The 20908-nt window shown below is 31.8% G+C and overlaps 2 protein-coding genes across 2 annotated transcripts; one reads left to right on the top strand and one right to left on the bottom strand.

Annotated features, from left to right (window-relative positions):
- Nucleotides 1-3483: 3483 nt before the first annotated feature.
- On the bottom strand, nucleotides 3484-4419 carry LOC145005486 (uncharacterized). Its single transcript, XM_078964569.1, has 2 exons — nucleotides 3926-4419; nucleotides 3484-3832 (listed from the first exon to the last, which is right to left on the bottom strand). Exons 1-2 carry the CDS (start codon nucleotides 4308-4310, stop codon nucleotides 3717-3719), a joined length of 501 nt encoding a protein of 166 aa, XP_078820695.1. The 5' UTR covers nucleotides 4311-4419; the 3' UTR covers nucleotides 3484-3716.
- An 11142-nt stretch (nucleotides 4420-15561) lies between these two features.
- LOC145004277 (ABSCISIC ACID-INSENSITIVE 5-like protein 7) lies at nucleotides 15562-18430 on the top strand. The gene is made up of 5 exons (XM_078963170.1): nucleotides 15562-15716; nucleotides 16547-17664; nucleotides 17731-17802; nucleotides 17891-17920; nucleotides 18169-18430. Exons 2-5 carry the CDS (start codon nucleotides 16609-16611, stop codon nucleotides 18241-18243), a joined length of 1233 nt encoding a protein of 410 aa, XP_078819296.1. The 5' UTR covers nucleotides 15562-15716; nucleotides 16547-16608; the 3' UTR covers nucleotides 18244-18430.
- Nucleotides 18431-20908: the final 2478 nt, after the last annotated feature.

Here is a 20908-nt window from a genome sequence, read left to right as displayed (position 1 = left end):
TTGATATGAAAAATTAGTTGGAAAAGTCATATACGTCGCTATTACAATACCCTATATAATCATATACAAATATTCTTTAAGATAATCGCATCTTCAACTATATAGTTATGTTCTAAGGTATATAAATAGTGCACATGGAGAGGGTATTAGTGTTGTCAAATCATCTGGTGAAATTAAGTTCAAAGAAATACTTGTTGTTAGAGATTTTTTTCTTTGTCAAAAAGAAATTTTGCACTATGTTATCAAACTAATAATCGTCTGTTGTGTTTATTTAAGTTCAATTTTTCGAGTGAAGACCATATATATATATATATATATATATATATATATATATATATATATATATATATATATATATATATATATATATATATATATATATATATATATATATATATATATATATATATATATATATATATATATATATAAAAGTATCGTACGGAATTTAATTTCAAAAAAACCAATCAAGGTTTATATATGTTCTAATGTAAATATTATCTTAATCTAATTTCATATGGACATGGTATATACTTACGTGTAAGCCCGATTAACACTCATATAGAGTTTAACTTTGACTATCGGCAACTATGAATTAGATCGTGATAATTATTTACTTAATATGATTGGATACCAAAAATTAGTTGGAAAACTCATATATGTCGCTATTACAAGAGATTATGTAATCATATACTTATTATATTCTCTAACGTAATCTCATCTTGTACTAGGTGGTTAGGTTCTAAGATATATAAAAAGTGCACATGGAGAGGATATTAGGCTGCACTTTGTGGCTGCGGTTTGGGACCGCGGTCTTGCGTGGTTTTGACTGCAGTGCAGTCTTTTAAAGCCGCGTTTTGTGATTGGTGAAGGAAATTTGGGAAGGATTTGACCGGTTGTTGAGTAATTAATTATATTATTATTATTATTATTATTATTATTATTTTGCTTTTGCTTTTTCTTTCTTATATATATACATATCAACTTCATTTTTTTTCACAACACAATCTCTTCTCTCTCTCAAATTTTTTTTTTTTTTTTAAATCAACACTCTCTCAAAAATGTCATCTTTTGAAGAATTTCAGACTATTTTTGATACTGCTATTATGTGTGTTTAAATGGCGGAACAAACATACAACGTTGTATGTAACAACGCAGCTGCAAGTTCTCAACGGAGAACACGAAGTTATATTTGCAGAAATCGTGAAAAGGCCAACCAACGTTTTGTACAAGACTATTTTGTAGAGAATGTCACTTATCAAGCGTATTATTTTCGTAGGCGCTTCAGAATACTCAAAGGTTTATTCGAACGTATAGTTGAAGATGTAACGAGGGAGTGCAGTTTTTTCCAACAACGCTACGATGCTAGAGGTACACCCCGGTTCACTCCCTTACCAAAATGCACGGCCGCACTTCGTCAGTCAGCATACGGTATTCCGTCTGATGCATTAGACAAAAGTTTTGAGATGTCTACTAGGATCGCACGAGATAGTCTCCATTTTTTCTGCAAAATTGTGATTCAGTTTTATAGTCCAAAATATTTACGTAAGCCTACACGTAATGACATCCTGCAATTGCAAGCTCATCATCCTAGTGTGCATGGGTTTCCTGGATGCTAGGAAGCTTAGATTGTCTCCATTGGGCATGAGAAAATTGTCCTACAACATATCATGGGCAATTTACCCGAAGTGATCATGGTTACCCAACGGTCATACTTGAAGCAGTTGCATCACAAGATATGTGGATTTGACATGCTTTTTTTGGTTCTCCTGGTTCGATTAACGACATCAACGTTCTTAATCGTTCACCAATATTTAACAACATATACGATGGATCCACACCAGATTCTTCTTTTCAAGTGCATGGAACGCCATATAAGTATGGTTATTATTTGGTCGATGGAATCTATCTTGAGTATGTTGTGTTTGTTAAATCGTTTACAGCTTCACATGGTTCTAGACGAAATAAATTCAAGAGAGCTCAAAAAAGAGCTAGGAATGATGTTAAGCGTGCTCTTGGAGCTTTGAAGAAACGGTGGTTCATATTGAAAAAACCAACAACTTATTTAGGCGAGGAAAAACTTTAAGAAATCATGTATACATGTCTTATATTGCATAACATGATTATTGAAGACGAAGGAAGAGCGATATGTGCGTTTAACGAGGAAGAAACCATACCAGAAACACAGCCAATAGAAATTGGTGGCGAGGAGTATATAAACAGGAGAGCAGGGATACGTTGCACTGAAACATTTCACAATCTTCGCAATGACTTGGTGGAACACATTTACGGGGTTCAAAACATTAACCTTAATTTGGATCCATCGGATGATCCCGAAGACGAGTTCTCGAAGAACGACTTTATGTAGTTTGCTTTAGTTATTTTATTTGTGTTTTTTAAATTTTTAGGATTATTTAAATGTCATGTGTGCGGTTTTCGTGTTTTTTTTTTTGTAATGCAATATAATGTTTTTTTTTATTATTATTTTCAAGTAATGAAAAATTATGTTTTTTTTTTTTTAAATATAAGTTTTATTAAATTAAAATAGTTAAAAAAAAGTTTTATTAAATTAAAATAGTTTAAGAAAAAAAAAATTTGTGGCACCGCTCCCTTGGTGTGGCAAGAAACCATACTTAAGTAGTAAAAAATGACATGCCTCTTATGTAGCGGGGGAGAAAGTGCGGTTTCGATAACACCAAACCCTCCAACCTTAGTATTGTCAAATCTTAATTCTTGTCTTTTATTTTCAAGTAATTATTGTCTTTTATCTACCTATGTTGACTAAAAAATTGTGGCACCGCTCCCTTCGTGTACTTTTTTTCTTCTGTTATTTTTTGGGGAAAAAAAACAACCAATTGTGTCCATAATTATTTGCAAATTAATATTTTCTAATTATTATTTTACTTTTTGTGTTTCATTGTTCATATTACATGAAATAGAGGCTATAATATTTTATAGATGGTATAAAGTTAATTTTTTTTTAAAGTATATGAAAAAGAAAAGACTAATGAAATATTTACCCAAAGATATTTTTAATGGAAAAAAGTTAGTTCACAAATCACAAGCAATATGTGTGATGCATTTTTGCAACTAAAAAGGTAGAAAGAAAATGATGATTTGTTTGGGTTTATTTATTGAAAGCAAAAAAGCGTGGTCCCTTTTCGTGGATATGTCAGAAAGAAAGATTCAATTGTTGAAGACAAATATAAAACAAATTTTGGGAACTATTTTCACGTGAAAGTGAAATTTGGCTTTGCGATTCTTGTGTCAAGCAAAACTCATTCTCACCTTTTTCTGATTTGTTAAACATGTGTGTCTTCATGGATGGGTGTTCACCACGTAACAGAAAGCACATTTTTTGTATAAAAAATTAATCAACAATTAACAATTAAATCATTGATTTTTCATTTCATTCGAAAGATCGGATGCTATTTCCATTGATTCATGAATTATGAAGAAGACATGAAGAAGGAGAAGAAGAAGTAATCATTATTTCAGTTAGACAACTTCAATGTTAAGATTTTGTACATAATTTATTCAATTATTGAAAGTTTTTGGGTGGAATGTTCTATCGGATTAGATAGAATCTGATGTCCATTCCTTCTTTTCATCAATGGAGGTTTTTTGAACTGATAAGACTTATGTACATTCGATTCTTCTTATGACAAAGGCACAAAAGATATACCGAATTGTACCTTATATAAATCTCCTATCTCTTAATTATGTTTGTCACTGGTTGTGATTTGTGATTGTGAAGAAGCTTCATGAACAGAACACGAAACCACTTGCGCCCACTGTTTCAATTTCGTCTTCATCTTTTCCGGATCATCGCCTGTATAACAATTCAAATCAGAACTGGACTTAATCGAGATTTAGGAAAACAAATCAAAAAAAAAAAGTAATCGGAACACGAAATTTTGTTTACTTGGATCGATAAGTGTGGAGATGGGGGTTGATGAGGTTGAAGATGAATCAGAACTTAACGACGAAGACCTTGACAGTAGTCTGCGATTGTACTGCCGGTTAACGGCGGCGTACAATTCTAGAGCGGGAAAAGCTTGCGAGAGTTTCGGATCCAAATCGCTAGAGAAATCAAAACCGAAACCTAAATCAAAGCACGCTTTAAGCTCCTTCAAATCATCATCAGTGACGTCAACTTCAGGAGTAGCGTCGATGCTCTTGCAGCGGCGGTGGCGGAAACGACGTAGCTGTTTGATCTTAAGCTTCTGCCATTCTATGTCGCGGTGGATGTCCGGAGACCATGAGAGTTGTTTGGACAGAAGCTTAGGGTGTTGTTTTGAGCTTGTCATCCTGCACAGCTCCGCCGTCGACGGCGGAGGAACGTTTCTGCTGAATTTTTTGAAATGGTTTACGGTTGAGAATGACGGAGACAGTGAGAGGGTTCTCCAGGCGTGAGAGGGAGAGTGAGTATTTAAAAGTGTGATGTTTGTGGGCCCACTGTCTAAAAACTAACTAAATTGGGCTACAAAGTGGGCCCAGATAAATTGGACCTCACCTATTATACAGAATATAGCTGTGTGCCTGTGTTAGTGTGGTGTTTTTATTGGCCCATTTTACTAAAAATTGGGTAATTATATTTTCTATGATAAAAAGAAATAACTGAATATATTAATTATAATATTATACAATGATTTAAATTTCAAATTTAGTCTAATTTTTTATTTTTTTAATATTTTTCTTTGATTTTGCAATTTTTTTAATGAATATACCATATAAAAATAAAAAGAATTTAAGATATGTTCTTAAATATTAAAATATCATATTTGTCCAACTTAATTTTTTAATATTATATTTATCTTTTATAAACCTTCAAAATATCATATATACCTAAATCTTTTTTTACAATGTTTTTAATACTTTATAATCATTTTTAGGTTGAACGGTATCGTAGAAGGGACACCGATAATGCCCAACATGGCGCCCTTTCATCGCTAGTGGTCCTTTATCGATGACAAATGTGTGATTTTTGTGGCGATTTTAAGAATGGAACGTTGCCAAACGGTCGGAACCGGCTTGTTTTGGCATATTTCATTTTTTTTCTTTTTTAATCTATTATATATACAAATCACATTTTCAAAAATCACCACTATACACTCTCAACAACAATTTTTTCTTGAAAATGTCTTCTTCCAACATTTAAAACTCTTCCAAACAAAATGCTCCAAACCAATGTTAACAACGCCTACGCACTTTTCGACTGCCATCTGTCATCACCACCACCTTACCGACCATAAATGAATGGTGTTCCTAGCTAATATTCATAATTTCAAATGCCTCAACAATTCCATTTTCAATCTCAACCTCAAACCCAACCATCTCAAACCCAATTTCCATTTTAACCGCCATTCACACCTTCAACCGAACACGAAGAACAACAATAACAACCTCAACAACAAAAGAAAGGGAATGCTGATCCGAGAAGATTGACACAAAAAGAAGAAGTTGAGTTAGCAAGGGCATAGGTCGACATATCTGAAGATGATGACACAGGAAATGGTCAAAATCGTGATTAGTTTTAGTTACGTATTACGGAGCGCTTTTGTAGGGGAATAGTTCGAAGTCCAGATTATCGGACCTCTGATCAATGTAACTCCAAATGGAATCTTATGAATGAAGTCGTCACACATTCGAATGAAATTTACACAAACTTTGAGAAACAACGAGCTAGCGGAGAAAGTGAAGCGAGTTTGTTGAAAAAAAAAAAAAAACACACGCACTACATTCCAAAATGATATGCAAAAGTCTTTTAAGTTTATTCATGTGTGAGAAGTTGTCAAAAGAAGCATTAGGTGGAGGGAACTTGCAACACATGAATAAATTGCAAACTCACCAAAAAAAGTCGGACATCTTCGTATTCGAGCTCGCAACAAGTCTCATCGGATGGTCACGTAAACATTAATCTTAATGATGATAACAACGATATTGAAGAAATACGTCCGCTTCCTCGTCCAATAGGAATGGACAAAACAAAGCTCGAGCAAAAGGAAAAGGGAAAGCGACTTCTTCAAATTCTTCAGTCGTACCGAGTGGTCAGCCAAATTGGAATAAATGATGATACAAATGACACAATTGAATTCAACATTGGATAGACATATGGATTAAACAGTTCGACTCACTGAGTATACATTGTTAATGCAAGACGTGAGGCACCTCGACCCGGAAGATCAATAAGCGGCAAAATTTATGAAAGCATTGATTCGGGAAAAATATAATCTGAAAAGCAACTGAAAATTCGATGCTTTGTTTTTTTTTTCTAGGTTTTTAAATTATAATGCCATGTTTTTTTTTTAATTTTTAGGTTTTCAATGTAATTTTAATTTTCATGTTTTTTTTTTAATTTTTAGGATTTTTTAAATGTAATTTTCAAGTTTATGTTATTTTAAATTTTAGTATGGTTAAAAAAAGAATAATCTTTTTCTAAAATGAAATTAAAAAAGAAAAAGAATAAAATCTCATAGGCAGACACCACACTTCATAGGTAAAAAATATGAAATTTGTAAAAGTCTACATGACACCAATGTGACGCCCTTTTACCATCGATAAAAATAACATGACACCATTTACCCTTATATATTAAAATTAGAATAATAATTAAAAAAAATTAACATATTATGCGTACATCTATAATGATGAACGTCTACTTTTAAATTATTGGAATGCTATTTTTTTGACAAAAAAATATTTCATCTTCAGCCCTCTCCATTGAATGTGTGTGTTGATAGCTTATTTTTTGTAATTGAATATTATCATGTTATATGGAATGTGAATGGATGATATTTTAGATATTATTATTATTCATATTTTAATGTTTAAGAAAAGCATTTATGATATTTTGATATTTAAAAAATACATATAGGATATTTTAAAATTTTTTAAAAGGTAAATATAAAACTTAGAAATTAAATTTGGCAAATATAATATTTTATGTTTATTTTAGAGTGAGATTGAAAAAATTATAAGATTTGGTCTGAACTTATAATTTTAAATAAAACATAAGGACCAAATTTGTAATTTACTTTGAGTTATATCGAGTTTATCAAAATACAGTGATTAAAAACGTTAGTTTTTAAATAAATGTTGTCTACTTTCTCTCGTTATACATTCTCATGACGTTTTTTTTTTACCTATTGAAATAAAGCTGTAATATTAACTAAACATCTAGTATATATATAATATACAAACTAATATAAAGTTGATTAAGTTATTTAGAAAACAAAATATGCAATATCGTAATATAAAAACGTAAAGACTTAAACATAGTTTTCATAACCAATTGCTTCAATTATTTTTCAACATGTTCCATATGTTTTTCCTTACTTGATCCATACTATCCCATCTTATGATTCGTGTAATAGCTAAATCATGTATATCCTACTATATCGTTGGCATAGAACACACTATCACAACGAGCTAAATTCATATTCTAATTAAAACTTTCATGCTAAAGTTGTTGCTAGGCAAATAGTTGGCATTTTCTACAAGTATATGAAACCAATTACAAGTTAGGATTAGCTCACTTGGCTAACAAGGAGGTCTTTAATCTAACAACTAATTAGGAGGTTATGAGTTCAATCCTAAGCACAGGAGATATTTATATTATTTGCCGTTTCAAAAAAAAAAAAAATATATATGTAACCAATTGTGACATGCCTTAGGACTATATTTACCCTCTCTAGATAATAACTCTAGAAATTCCAAATAAAATTTAGGCTAAACCAATTGAATATCATAACCAATAGACACACAAGAAAACCAACAAATAATAATAATAATAATATTGAGAAGTATATGTCGATTAGTTGTGAATAATAAATCTAATTCTTATTAACCAGGTTTGGTCCAGAAACCAAATTGATCATTCACGATCATATATGATTATAAGAAAGGGGTAAAGGCAAACTGTTCCGTTATCGAATGAAATCCAAAAACATAACAGTAAAGCAAAACCAACATCGTAGTTGCAGATCTTCGACTAGTAAACGACTGCATCGAAGAAGCTTCTGTCCTTCAACGTTTTTACGTCGCTCTAAGGTTGTAAGCTTCAACGTAAACACCAAGGATTTGATGCATATTATTCTTCATTATAACAACTATGGGAGAAGGAATAAACGTAAAGCGATAACTAAGAAACGAAAGAAACATGATTTTGCAGAAGCAAATATCACAGAAAGAGGGAGAGAGGATAGCAGAGAAGATCGAATGATCACGGGTATGGAATATGGCTCCTAGTGAGCGATATTTATAGTTGCAGAAACCTTAGTGAGCGATATTAATTTTATGTACATTTCCTACGTATGAGTCGGGTCACATATAATAATTTTTGTTCATTAACTTAAAAAAAAACTATTTTTACGTGCTTATTTATATGTACATGTCGGTATAAATTTAAGGTGGTCAACGTTTCAAAGTAAATTTAAAACTTCCGTTCATTAATTTATATTAACGCGTGCTTATATACATGTTGATATAAATTCGAGTTCGTCTACGTTTTGACGTAATTTCTTTTATGTTTTCATGCTTATCTGTATGTACGTTCTTATTTCTTTATATTTCGACTTATTGACGAATATATTGATAAAAGTTACATCGAAACGTAAAAAAAATAAGCACATACAAAAAATAAGCGAGGTTACAGGTTATAACATTGGATAAGTATGTTATAGAAGCAGAGATGATTTCTGAAAATAATATAAGAAAATCATATGTTTATTCTAAGAATGTCTTTGACGTTTTCGGATGAAATGATTCATTTCACATTTTAGAGAAAACAATTTTTATTGATTGTATGTTTTGCGATAACAATAAACAACAATCAATGACAGTCGTTATCGAATGTGAGGTTGTTTTTTGAGACAACCAATGTTCACTTGTGGGCAGTTGAATGTTGTATTGTCGAGAGTTAAAAATAGAGATAGATTAAAAATATTAATTTTAGACAATAACAGTAAACTTAACAATATAACATCAAATGTTGTATTCAATAAAGTTTTTGGAAATTTGTAATTTATAACAATTATTTACAACATGTAAATAGTTTTTTTATTAATATAGATTTAATTACACACTTATTAATGTTTTTATTGTATTTTTTTCGAAAGTTTACTTCAAAAATATTTAATTGTTACACATTTGTATTCATCAGAGTTATTTAAAACATGTCAATGTTTTTTTATTAATATAGATTGAATTACTTACTTGTTCACCAATTCGTTTATATTTATTTCAAAATTTTAATTTAAAAAAAATAATAATTAATATTTACATCTTATATTTAATTTTTTTTAATCAGCCCGTGTCACACCTAGTTAAGAGGATAAATTAAATCCTAAACAAACGCTCTGAATCGTATAAATTCAAAGGTACTTCTTTTTAAGAGCTTTTAAGAGCCAAACAAACATGGCCTTACACTTGGATTTACATACTAAATATTTGATAGGTCTTTATTTGTTTGTTGGACCTCTGCATCTTATATATGTTATTTTTTATGTTGATGACATCATTGTTACGGGCATTTTATTACCTAGCTATCGCTTGTGTTGAGATCGTTTATGTTATTAGAAAAATATCTTGGGTTCTTTATACCCCTACTGATCAACATTGGGTGGCAGTCAAACGAATTCTAATATCTTTATGGTACGACTTCTCATGGTTTTGTTATTATGGACGTGTTTGACACGGAGCGTTTGAGAGCTTCTAGCTTCTAGTGTTTGACAAAACGTTTCATTTAAAACAGAAAGCCTCGTTTGGCACTACCTGCTACAAGCTACTCGCTACCTGCTAGTTTTGCCGAACACGCTCTATGTGTGCCTCTTCTCGTGTAATTCATGCTTGCTCATATGCGTTGGTCTAGCTTGTTGTGATGATGACTGCCAATCAGCTAATGGCTATTGCATGTGTCTTTTTTTGGGCTTAGTCTGATTAGTTGGAGTAGTAAGAAGAAACATACAATTGTCTGCTATAGTGCTAAGAAGAAGTATTGTGCCTTAATGACAATGTTATTGAGTACTTGCCCACCAACCTTATGGTGTGAAAACGTTGATGTCGGCCACTTAGCGACCAATCCAACATTTCATTAACACACTAAATATATTAAAATTGATATTTATCCTATACAGTATATAAGGCTTTCTTAATATTTCAATGTTTGTTATGTTATGATGTTTTTACAAAGATGGTATATATTCCATAGTTCAAAACTCTACCCAACAAGCTTCACATCGCTCTCACTGTTTCGCTTGAAAGGGATGATAAATAAGTTAGTTAAAGGAGTTGATTATTAGCACTCATTGGTGTTATCAAAATAGTTAGATGGTTAGTATGTTGGTGATTTAATATCATCAATATTATTTAAATGTAACAATGTTAAATTTGTTTACCAAAATTGATCTTGTTTAATATTGAACAAGTTAAGATGGTGTATGAGTACACACTTGTTCAAGTATTTAGAAAACTGATCATTTTCCCTAAATCTGTTTTATGATAGGTTTGGTAGTTTTGATGATAGTTTGTAACTGTCTAGTGATAGTTTTCAGACATGAATCATATAGCCATTTTTGGTCATTTTGGTACACTTCTTGAAGAACATTTTCACATGCATTCTTTGATTCCGTATCTCTGAATTTTATCAAATTGAGTGTTCGATCTGTACCATCGAAATATTTCAATTTGATAGTGAATCGTGATTTTAAGAGAATCCAAACAATCTGTTTATCCCATATTTCTAACATTGTATATAATTCCTTTTATCCTTTTATACACGAATATATAGTGTTACAAATAGTGTAGGATTGTTTGTATTTACTTATAGATACTCATGTACTAGCAACATTACACATATAAAAAAAATATGAAATATACATATTGCATCCAACATTGTTCATTTTTCTCTCTTTTAGCTTCTTTGCATATATCTATAGGGTTTTATATAAAACACTAAAGAAACAAAAGCATGTGGGTCTTCTATGAATGGGATATTTCGAGACATAAGATCCATTAAATAAAGAGAAAAATAGAAGTAATATTGGCGTCACATGGAATAGTACAACTTGTATAGAGATTGGGATACGATGGCACATGAAAATGATCACATCCTTAGACACATGTCTTTGTGTCTACGCCAACATCAATAACCTGAAGCATGTATAGAGTTTATTATTTTATCATTTTTTATTTATTTTTTAATAAAAATCCTAAAGTTGGTTGAAAGTAGTTTATTCTTATTAGCCAAGACAGCACAATAGAGGAATTGGACATGTTCGATAAGTAGTAAAGTTACTATAATGAATTAAAATATCGCAATATACATACAAAAATTATTATATTTTAGTTTTTGTATGATTTATAATTTTATATTATGTCGGTCAATAAAAATCACTTAATTTTGAAAGAATTTCAAATCTAACGCTGTGATTCTTATTTTTTATTTAACATATGTTAAAAATGACATATTCTCATTAACTAGATGATATCGTATTTCAATCTACTTTTGTAAGAATTTCAAATCTAACCATTGTGATTCTTATTTTTTATTTAACATATGTTAAAAATGACATATTCTCATTAACTAGATATCATATTTGCAATCTACTTTTGAAAGAATTTCAAATCTACCATTGTGATTCTTATTTTTTATTTAACATATGTTAAAAATGACATATTCTCATTAACTACATGATATCATATTTGCAATCTACTTTTGTATTTTAAAAAAAAATATTATAAATAATATATAAATCGATGCTACAGAAATTTGTAAAGAAATTCAAATAAACTGTTGACTTAAAAAATGTGTGGAACATGTTTTTTGAAGTTCATTCAACTTTTAATTTAACTTCATTTACATGAAAATTGAACTATTGACATATTTTTGCCAAATTTAATATAGTTGAACTTGGCTAACTTCTTTTATTGATTTATTTATTACTTTTTCGAAACAAGAAAAATTTATATAAAAACTAACAAGAGGTTAGAATACCCTTCACAGATTAATATAAGTTATGAGAGTTTTATTTAACTATTTGAGACTTTATTGAACTTTGTAGCCTTATGTATTTTGTCATACAATTTGTGGTGTTGTACTAAAACTCGTCTAACAAATATATTGAACACAAAAATAAACTCTTGGCTTAGTTGAATTAATATATATAATATATAATATACTTATTTTTTTACATAATCAAAATTATATTATAAATTATAATATGGTAATAATATAGTACATCTACAAATGATCTTGACCGTACATGAATTAAATTGATGGTTGAGATTTGAGGAATCAAATTGGGAGGATTAAAAGATGATGGATTTCCATATCTTCATGTTCCCCACTCACCAACTCCTCTCTGCATAAAAAGCTTTAAAAATTGCATTATTCTTTGTCTTAAAGAGAAAATGGGCGACTAGGATTCATCCACAATGCACACTCTCATTGGTTAAAAGACCACATCGGGCAATCAGAAAGACACTATAATTGGTCCACGTTTTACTCTTCTTATTTAAATATTCCATTTTTTTTATTGTTATCAACTTATCACTTATATTTACATAATACGTCCCTAATCTTTCCACTTGTTTGAAAGTATGGAGGCTAATTATTTGTCATCAAACTTGTTCCAACTAACTCAAAGATTGAGAAATACCCACTCCCCCATCAAAAAGAAGAGAACCCTCTTGATTGTTTATCTTCATCATATTTAATAGCCCACAATTGTCGAATTTCGTCCATAATCTAGAGAACTATGCATTTGGTATTTTTCTTATAAATATATTTAAGAAAGTAGAGTTCTAGTTTTTAGTTTGGGTTTTTTTTTATACATAATAACACATATGATAGCTCAAACTTACCATAAATCAAATATGACGTGATTAACAAAAATGTTCCTTTATTTTATTGCTTTTTTTTGTTATAAAATAACCTTTGTTCTTTTTTTTTTAGTAACTTCAACAAAATGTTTAATACTAACAACCCAATAAACACACCACACCATACACATAGCAAAAGTGTATATACATATAGTGAGAAAAAAGGACTTTTAACACCATGCTAGGATCATAAGAGTTGCCTAGGTCGTAAAGAACTCCTTCGTAGACTAGTGACACTAAAATTGGCTTCATACAACCAATGTTGGACCGGAATCCAAACGTATTGTTTGTGTAAGTTCTAGAACGTAACCTTTGGACCCAAACGAGTTATGTTTTATAATCTTTTATATGAATGATATTTACTAAGTTGGATGATACAATTTATTTGCATTTCATATAAGAAGATCTCGACCTAATCTAAAGACATTAAAGATCAACCAAAAAATAAGAGAGCTTCCAGCATCAAGATTGTTATCGAGTTGAGTCGATACAAAGTTAAGATCTACCTCATATCGTTTAGAAAACACAAAGCTTAAAATTCAATTTGTTCTCAATCGATAATATTCAAACTTGTGTTCAAGCTTATTGAAGTAGTACTTTCAAAACTCAACTCAAGATCAGTTAGACTAGACTTAGTTATGTAAATATTAAGGGATAATGACTTGAGATGGTAATATGTATTAGCTTTTAGTCATATTTGGTCACTAAATTATTTTTCGTGCTTTATTAACCCTTGAACTTGTTGAAACATATATATTATACTAGTATGACCGGTAATAGTGGGTTTTGTCGGTTTTCAGCGTTGTTTCCGACAAAAAATGAGTTTTCCGGACAAGTATGATTTTTCGATCATCTTCTCCGGTTAAACCTGATCTTCCGGCGAGACCATTTTTTTCTGGGAACCAATATATGAATGACTTCATTCCAACATTAGATCAACCTCCATGGCTTCCTGAAAAAACATATAAAAAATCGGTGGGGTTCCAAATCAAAAATCTTGAAATCTATGTGTTCTTTGTTCGTTCTTGTTCTTGGAATAAAACCCTAGAAAATTGAGGAGGGCAGTTATACATCTCTGACGAGCCCTCCTTGGTTCTCTTGTCTCGTCACCAGTAGCAACCGAACCGAATACGGTCTGCAACAGTCACCAATCAAGGAGAGCACCACCGATGCTCGGTTTAGCTGAGGAAGGAAGAAGAACGAAAGTAGTAGAGTTGTTGTGGAGTCAACAGGAAATAAGGAAATGAGAAAGGGGTTTCGACTCTTGGTTTGATTGAGAAAAGAAGGAAGAAAAATCGACGGCAGCAAGGATGTCGTCAACTGTTGCAGCTAGGGGCTCCTTCGGCAGTCTTGTGGTGGTTCTTTTCTGATCCAGTCGGCAGAAAACACGAAAAGGGGAAGGGGTAATGCAAATCCATGACTTCAGGGGGTGTTTGGGTGGTGGTACGGGACCTTCGAAAACACAATTTTGTTTAAGGTGTTTGTGTGTGTCGGATCCGATAAACCCATATTTATTCCCTGTTCATCATCTTCCTAAGCAACTGATACAAACCTAAACCCCATTTCCAATCGAGCAACAATCAACAGAAATCAATTTATAGATCTCGAAAATAAAGAAGAAGAAAAATTGAGAGACCGACCCGTTGGATCGAGAAGGTGTAGAAGTGAGCTCTCGATCTGTGGGTTTGAAATAGCCGAAAAACTCGTGTTTGGTGGAGGCTCATTTGAGAAGATGACCGGAGAGCCATCAAATGTGATTAAGTAGTCGGAAACCTTCAATAATAGGTTGAAAACCCACTAGTTACCAGTCATGCTGGTATAATGTATACGTTTCAACAAGTTCAAAGGTTAATAAAACAAAAAAAATAATTTAGTGAACACATGTGACCAAAAGCTAATGTATGTTACCCTCTCAAGTAATTATTCAAAATATTAATAGTATAGAGAATAAAAAATGTAACTTTGACTAAGTTCGATTTGTTAGGATTAATGCATAATAATTTATTGATCAAATAACAACGAAAACAAAAACAAAGTTGGTATTTTAAATTTTGTATTCCCCAAAGTCATGAATCTGATTAGAATATTTAGACCAACATTTAATTAGCCATAGGTGTTTAAAAGTGGAGACTCAATTGTCAAGTGGAGACACATAGCAATTAGCATAAACCGATAAACATGAGTTGGTAAACTAAAGAGTGGGGCATATGGATTGAAGCTAGGGATCCTCTTGGGAGCTTCTAGGGCTTTAACATTTTATTCTTATTTATTTTATAGTTTGTAAACAACGAAATTTATTACTACAAATATTTATTATTTATTCTTCTCTTTGTGATTTTAAGTCTATAACCTCATAAATTCACCTACAAACAACACAATTATTTCTTTGTTAATTCCATATTAATCCCTACATGATTAAGCTCTCAAGCTTAAGAAGCCGAGTATTTAAATTCTTATGCTTGTATCGATAATATATTCGAGTAGCTCGATTCAACTCTACGTAAATCGAGTCCATTTAAAGTATTTTTCGAATCGAATCTTAGTTTCTCAGTGAAGCAAAAACAACATATGATCTATAATGAATTTGGAAGAATAGAGGGGCATTTATGTAAAAGTTGAAAGATAATGGGGTGTAGATATAGTTTTTAGAAACAGTTGCATAAATCTCAACAACCTACGCTTTATGAAGACAAACATGAATGAATTGAGTACCGAAGTTTTTACCATTTAAAAGGAGCAGAAGACACTTGTCATCTCTTCCGAGCAAACAAGAAACGAAAGGACACGCCGCCCTTCTCCTCCACCCTCTCCCTCTCATCTCTCACTCTAAAAGGGTAAAATCGTCTTCAAATTTCACACTCAGCTGAAGATATTTCTCTCTAGTTTTCTCTTCCTTTTTTTTATTTCTTTTCAACTTTTATCTATGATAGATTTTGATCTTCCGAATTCTTTAAAACTCATTTGATGTGATTGGTCCAAACTTTTTTGGATCCAGATCTTTGGGTTTCTTGGTTTATTGTATCTAGTTGATGATGAAATTGTTGCTTTGTTGTTGAGTATAGTTCTAATCATGTTTATGGATAGTGTTCTAGCTTTTTTCCTCTTTGTGAGCACAAAGAAAGATAACAAAAAGTCAAAAGATTTTGCATAAAGATTGTGATTTTCATTATTTGTGTTCTTATGCTAATCTTTCTTGATAATTTGATGCATAGATTTGTAGCTATTGCATCTGGGTATTTTGGGGATTTTGACCTTTGAAGCAACGTCGAGATTATTAGTTCATTTCATATCTTGAATATTCCAACTGGATTTAGAATTTTGAGCTTAGTTTAATAACCCTAAAGATTATTTTAATACTATTTTATGTCCAATTTTATGAATGAAAATGATAATATTGATAACTCAATCTTCACTTCAAAGTCAAACTTGGACTTTTTAACATGTTCATCATTACCCTTTTTTCTTCCTTTTTTTATGAATTAAACCATTAATAATTTAATATTGTTTAGCTTTGCTTACGAATATCCTATTGAAATAGAATTGCAAAAATCTTGTTACTAAATCTTAGATTATTGTTATTACTTTGTTAAGAAAGTTTGATACTTTTTATATATTGACTAATTTTCTCTTCTTTTTTGGATGAAATTTGCATCTGGGTATGAAGAAATCAAAGCCATAGCGATTCATCTGCATTCCATTTGATTTGGGGATTCAAGATTCAAGAACATGAGTTCATTTATCAACTTCAGAAACTTCGTTGACACATCGCAACCAGAGATGAATGGAATCAGACAAATGGCACCAAATTCACCATTAACCCGACAATCTTCAATCTATTCCTTAACTTTCGATGAGCTACAGAACACATTAGGTGGAGGTGGGAAGGATTTCGGATCGATGAACATGGATGAACTTTTGAAGAACATTTGGACTGCGGAAGAGACTCAATCAATGGCGTCGACTTCTAATTTTGGAATCCCGAATAACGGTAACGGGAATATACAAAGACAAGGATCGTTGACGTTACCAAGAACACTTAGCCAGAAAACCGTCGATGAAGTCTGGCGAGAGTTGATGAAGAGTAACGGCGGAGGAAAAGGCGGCGATTTAATCGGAGAAATTAATTTACAGGCGGAGCAACGGGAACCCACTTTAGGGGAGATGACATTAGAGGATTTCTTACTGAAAGCAGGCGTCGTAACTGAAAATAACCAAATTCAATCGAATGAAGGGTCTATGAGACCTCAGAACCCTCAAAACAGCTCGTATTTTGGTGATGTTTCACAGAATGTCGAAAACAATAGCTTCATGTTCGGGTTTCAAAACCCGAATCAAAACCAGGGATTTCAACAGCAAATCACAGAGAATAAAAATGGAGTCAACCTGCAACCAAAACCAAATCAAAATCAAAAACCACAGCCTCAGCCTCAGCCTCAGTCGCAGCCGCAGCCTCTTTTCCCGAAGCAAGCGGCGTTGGACTTCACGGCGCCATTGAATGGTAAATCTGAAAACCCGATGAAGATTAATGTGGTTCAAGCTAATGGGGTCGAGAACGGAGTGATGAACATGAAGAAACTTGGGGGTCCTGGTGCAGGATCTCCACGTAATTTGATCCCAAAAACTAACGTCGATTCAACTCCATCACCTCCCTTTTATGCTTTTGATGAAGGTGGTTTTCGTGGGCGGAGAAGCAGCGGTACCTTAGAGAAAGTGGTGGAGAGACGGCGGAGGAGAATGATCAAAAATCGAGAATCTGCTGCAAGATCTAGGGCTCGAAAGCAGGTCAGTTTCCATTATCTTACTATTCATACCATGATTAGAGAACCAAAATTAACGATCTTTTTACAGGCGTATACTTTGGAATTGGAAGCAGAAGTTGCAAAACTTAAAGAATTAAACCACGAATTAATGAAAAAGCAGGTATTTAATGTAAATCTATCTCTGAGCATCGTGATCATATTAATAAACTCGCTTAATTGTGTTTCTTGGTGATCGATTTTCACTGCAGGAAGAAATCACGGAGATGCAGAGGAATCAGGTAGGAAGAGATTCCTTCATCTTCCATTTTTCTCCGTTGACTTTTGGAGTCAAACTTTTTTTTTTTTTTTTAAACCAAATTCCAGATGTATAAATTCATTTTTTCGCTCAAAAAGTTTTCCCTCCTAAAAAATTTTCATATAGATTACTGTAACTATGATTTAATTCTTTTTAACGAAAACCCTTTTCATATAATTCAATGTCAATATTTCATCCTTTGACTCTGAAAAGTCAAATCTTGTTATCCAGATAGTGGAGAAGATGAAGCTGCCATGGGGGAGTAAGAGGCTGTGCTTACGAAGAACATTAACAGGGCCTTGGTAGACTTGATAAACAATGATCTGATTAGATGTAAAAGGTGAATTGGAAAAGATATAAATGATTTGGGTATGAAATTTTATTATAGATGTGGGATTGTGATCTTGTTAACTGTGTCTGGGTGTGTATTTATATTATAGACCAGATTAGCAAGCAAGCAAAGCACCTGATAATTTGTGCGACTTATTTTTGACAGGCGAATCTTGTATGTTAAGTTTTATAGATCATGTAGATCAAATGCAAACTCTATCATGAATATTTGTTTGTATTCTTGATTTGGTTTACAAATCCTTGCATAACTACCAAGGTGATCAAATGATTGGGTACTGAATATCTAATTTGGTTCGGTTCTTGGTTCCTCTGTATCCATAAATTCGGTTCTTAGTTTTTCAGTTATGGTTCGGTTTGGTCTGGTTTTGAACACTAATTACAACTAGGAGTGAACAAAATATTGGAACACAACTGGAATCGAAACCGATTGAAGCCAAATATGTAATTCGGTTTCTCCATATCCATAAATTAAGTTCTAGTTTGATTTGATTTAGGAACCGAACTCACATTTTTTTTTACTATTTGGCTTGAAACCACGAACAACCGGTACAATGAAATGACTTTTCGTGTCTCCGGTTGGTTTTTCTTGTCTCGGGTTGGTTTTGGTGTGACATTTTCAAATTTGGGATGAGATTTCAAGGCTTGACAATGAGTGTTTTCTTGGTTTCTTCTCAAGTTTAAAGATATATGTAATGCATTGATAGCATGAGTTTAATGAATTACTATGTCATTTAATTTTTCGTATGATTTTCTTTTTTCTATAAAGCATTAAAGCCTACAAACAATTAATGAAACATATACCAAAGGGTTTCTAGGAGTGGTAATTGGTGTTGTTATCACTTTTTAAGGTGATGGTTCAAGTCTCACCGAGGATATAGATGAAATAATTTAATAGTAGGTTTGTATATATTTGTATTTACCGTTCAAAAAGAAAATTAATAAAACATATATTTTAAGTTATAACGTATAATTATATCTTGCTTTGACCCGATTAGTTTCTTGCTAGTCTTGGTGTCTTTTATTTATATATTTATTTGTCGTTTCTAAAAAGAAATCGCATTATAATTGAGTTTAATTATTGAATGTTTTAACTAGAAATTTCACTTATTTAGTTATTCCATTAAACTATAAATATTGGATGCTCTAGCCTAAGCCTAAAGTCTAGGACTATGACTTTTTTCTTGAACAACCAACAACTTATAAATAAAACTAGCAATAAGCTAGCAAATAACACAATTACATAAGGGTATTAATAATCAGATTTTGTAGCCATCCGTTCCAACCTATTTTGCATTTTTTTGTCCTACAACCACACCAATCAAAAGATAACATAACAATCTTATCAAATAACTACACTGCCACATCACAAACTAAGAGAACATGAGAAACATCGTTAGTTTGAACTCCACAACACCGAGGGTATATATATATATATATATATATATATATATATATATATATATATATATATATATATATATATATATATATATATATATATATATATTTCTCTACCAAATTCTGCTTAATGGGAACGATGTCCAGTAAAACCCACCAAACAAACAAATATATATTATAGGAATGTATTTGTTCCATCTCATTTCCGCCATCCGCGACTATAGTAAACCATAATCAATGTATCACTGAGCACCACTAACAAAGAACATCTCGTTAGGGTACAAATCCCACACCTATCTATCCTTATCGCCCGAAAATCGCATCGCATATAATAACATCGGATCTAATAATAGTAACATGGAATTCTAAACTACCATGTTTATAGAATATTCACAATGTATATTGTTGATTTTACTGGTTGTATGTTGGTTTTGCTCTAAGGTGACATGCTAAGATTTAGGAAAAGAGATGCGGGTTCGAGGCTTGACAATGTCAATGTGAAATTTGATATTGTAATGGAATAAACTAGATAGGTATGAACGGATTCAAGTACTGATCCTAATGGTTTAATGTCTATAACTCTTAAATCATGTAAGTTAGTTGATTTTGATTCAATGTAAATCAAATTATGATGTAGCATACATATTTTAATTTCATATTATTTTATATATTTGTTGATAAAATTATGAGAAACCCTCCTACCATTTTTGTGCACCTCATTGGAATATATATATATATATATATATATATATATATATATATATATATATATATATATATATATATATATATATATATATATATATAGACAAACGACTATTTCTGGTTAACAAAATTCAATCAAGTCAACAAAAGTCAAAAAGTGAAAACAAAGCACTTTACACCTTACTTGTAGGGTTCTCAGTTTTGGGACCCAAGAACCTTGAGATTTCGGTTGCCAAGAACCGAAATCACATGCCTAAGACCGAAATCATATCTTGACTGAAAACCTACTAGACCGAAGACCTTAGTGTTCTCGGTTTCACTTGGACCGAAATCAAGGTGATCTCGGTTGGAACTAGGCTGAAACCACAATGATTTCGGTGAGAATTAGAAGATTTCGGCTGGAAAGGAGTTGACTTTGTGACTTGATGTTTCATCTTTTCTAATACCAAAAATATTACCCAGCACACATCGAAGCATTTACCCAATAGATAAAAAAGCAAATATCACATCACTTTCC

Source organism: Lactuca saligna, chromosome 7, assembly GCF_052625555.1.
Source record: "Lactuca saligna cultivar CGN05327 chromosome 7, ASM5262555v1, whole genome shotgun sequence".
In the NCBI taxonomy this organism is placed as follows: domain Eukaryota; kingdom Viridiplantae; phylum Streptophyta; class Magnoliopsida; order Asterales; family Asteraceae; genus Lactuca; species Lactuca saligna.
Note: the sequence above shows the minus strand (reverse complement) of the source record. Positions and strands in the feature narration are given on the sequence as shown.

Bases quoted from the DNA above. Each gene is read 5' to 3' on its own strand.
- LOC145005486 (XM_078964569.1), bottom strand. From the start codon at position 4,310: ATGACAAGCTCAAAACAACACCCTAAGCTTCTGTCCAAACAACTCTCA. The intron at 3,833-3,925 runs GTAAACAAAATT...ATTGTTATACAG, and splicing joins CTCCACACTTATCGATCCAA to GCGATGATCCGGAAAAGATG.
- LOC145004277 (XM_078963170.1), top strand. From the start codon at position 16,609: ATGAGTTCATTTATCAACTTCAGAAACTTCGTTGACACATCGCAACCA. The intron at 17,803-17,890 runs GTATTTAATGTA...TTTTCACTGCAG, and splicing joins ACGAATTAATGAAAAAGCAG to GAAGAAATCACGGAGATGCA. The intron at 17,921-18,168 runs GTAGGAAGAGAT...CTTGTTATCCAG, and splicing joins CGGAGATGCAGAGGAATCAG to ATAGTGGAGAAGATGAAGCT.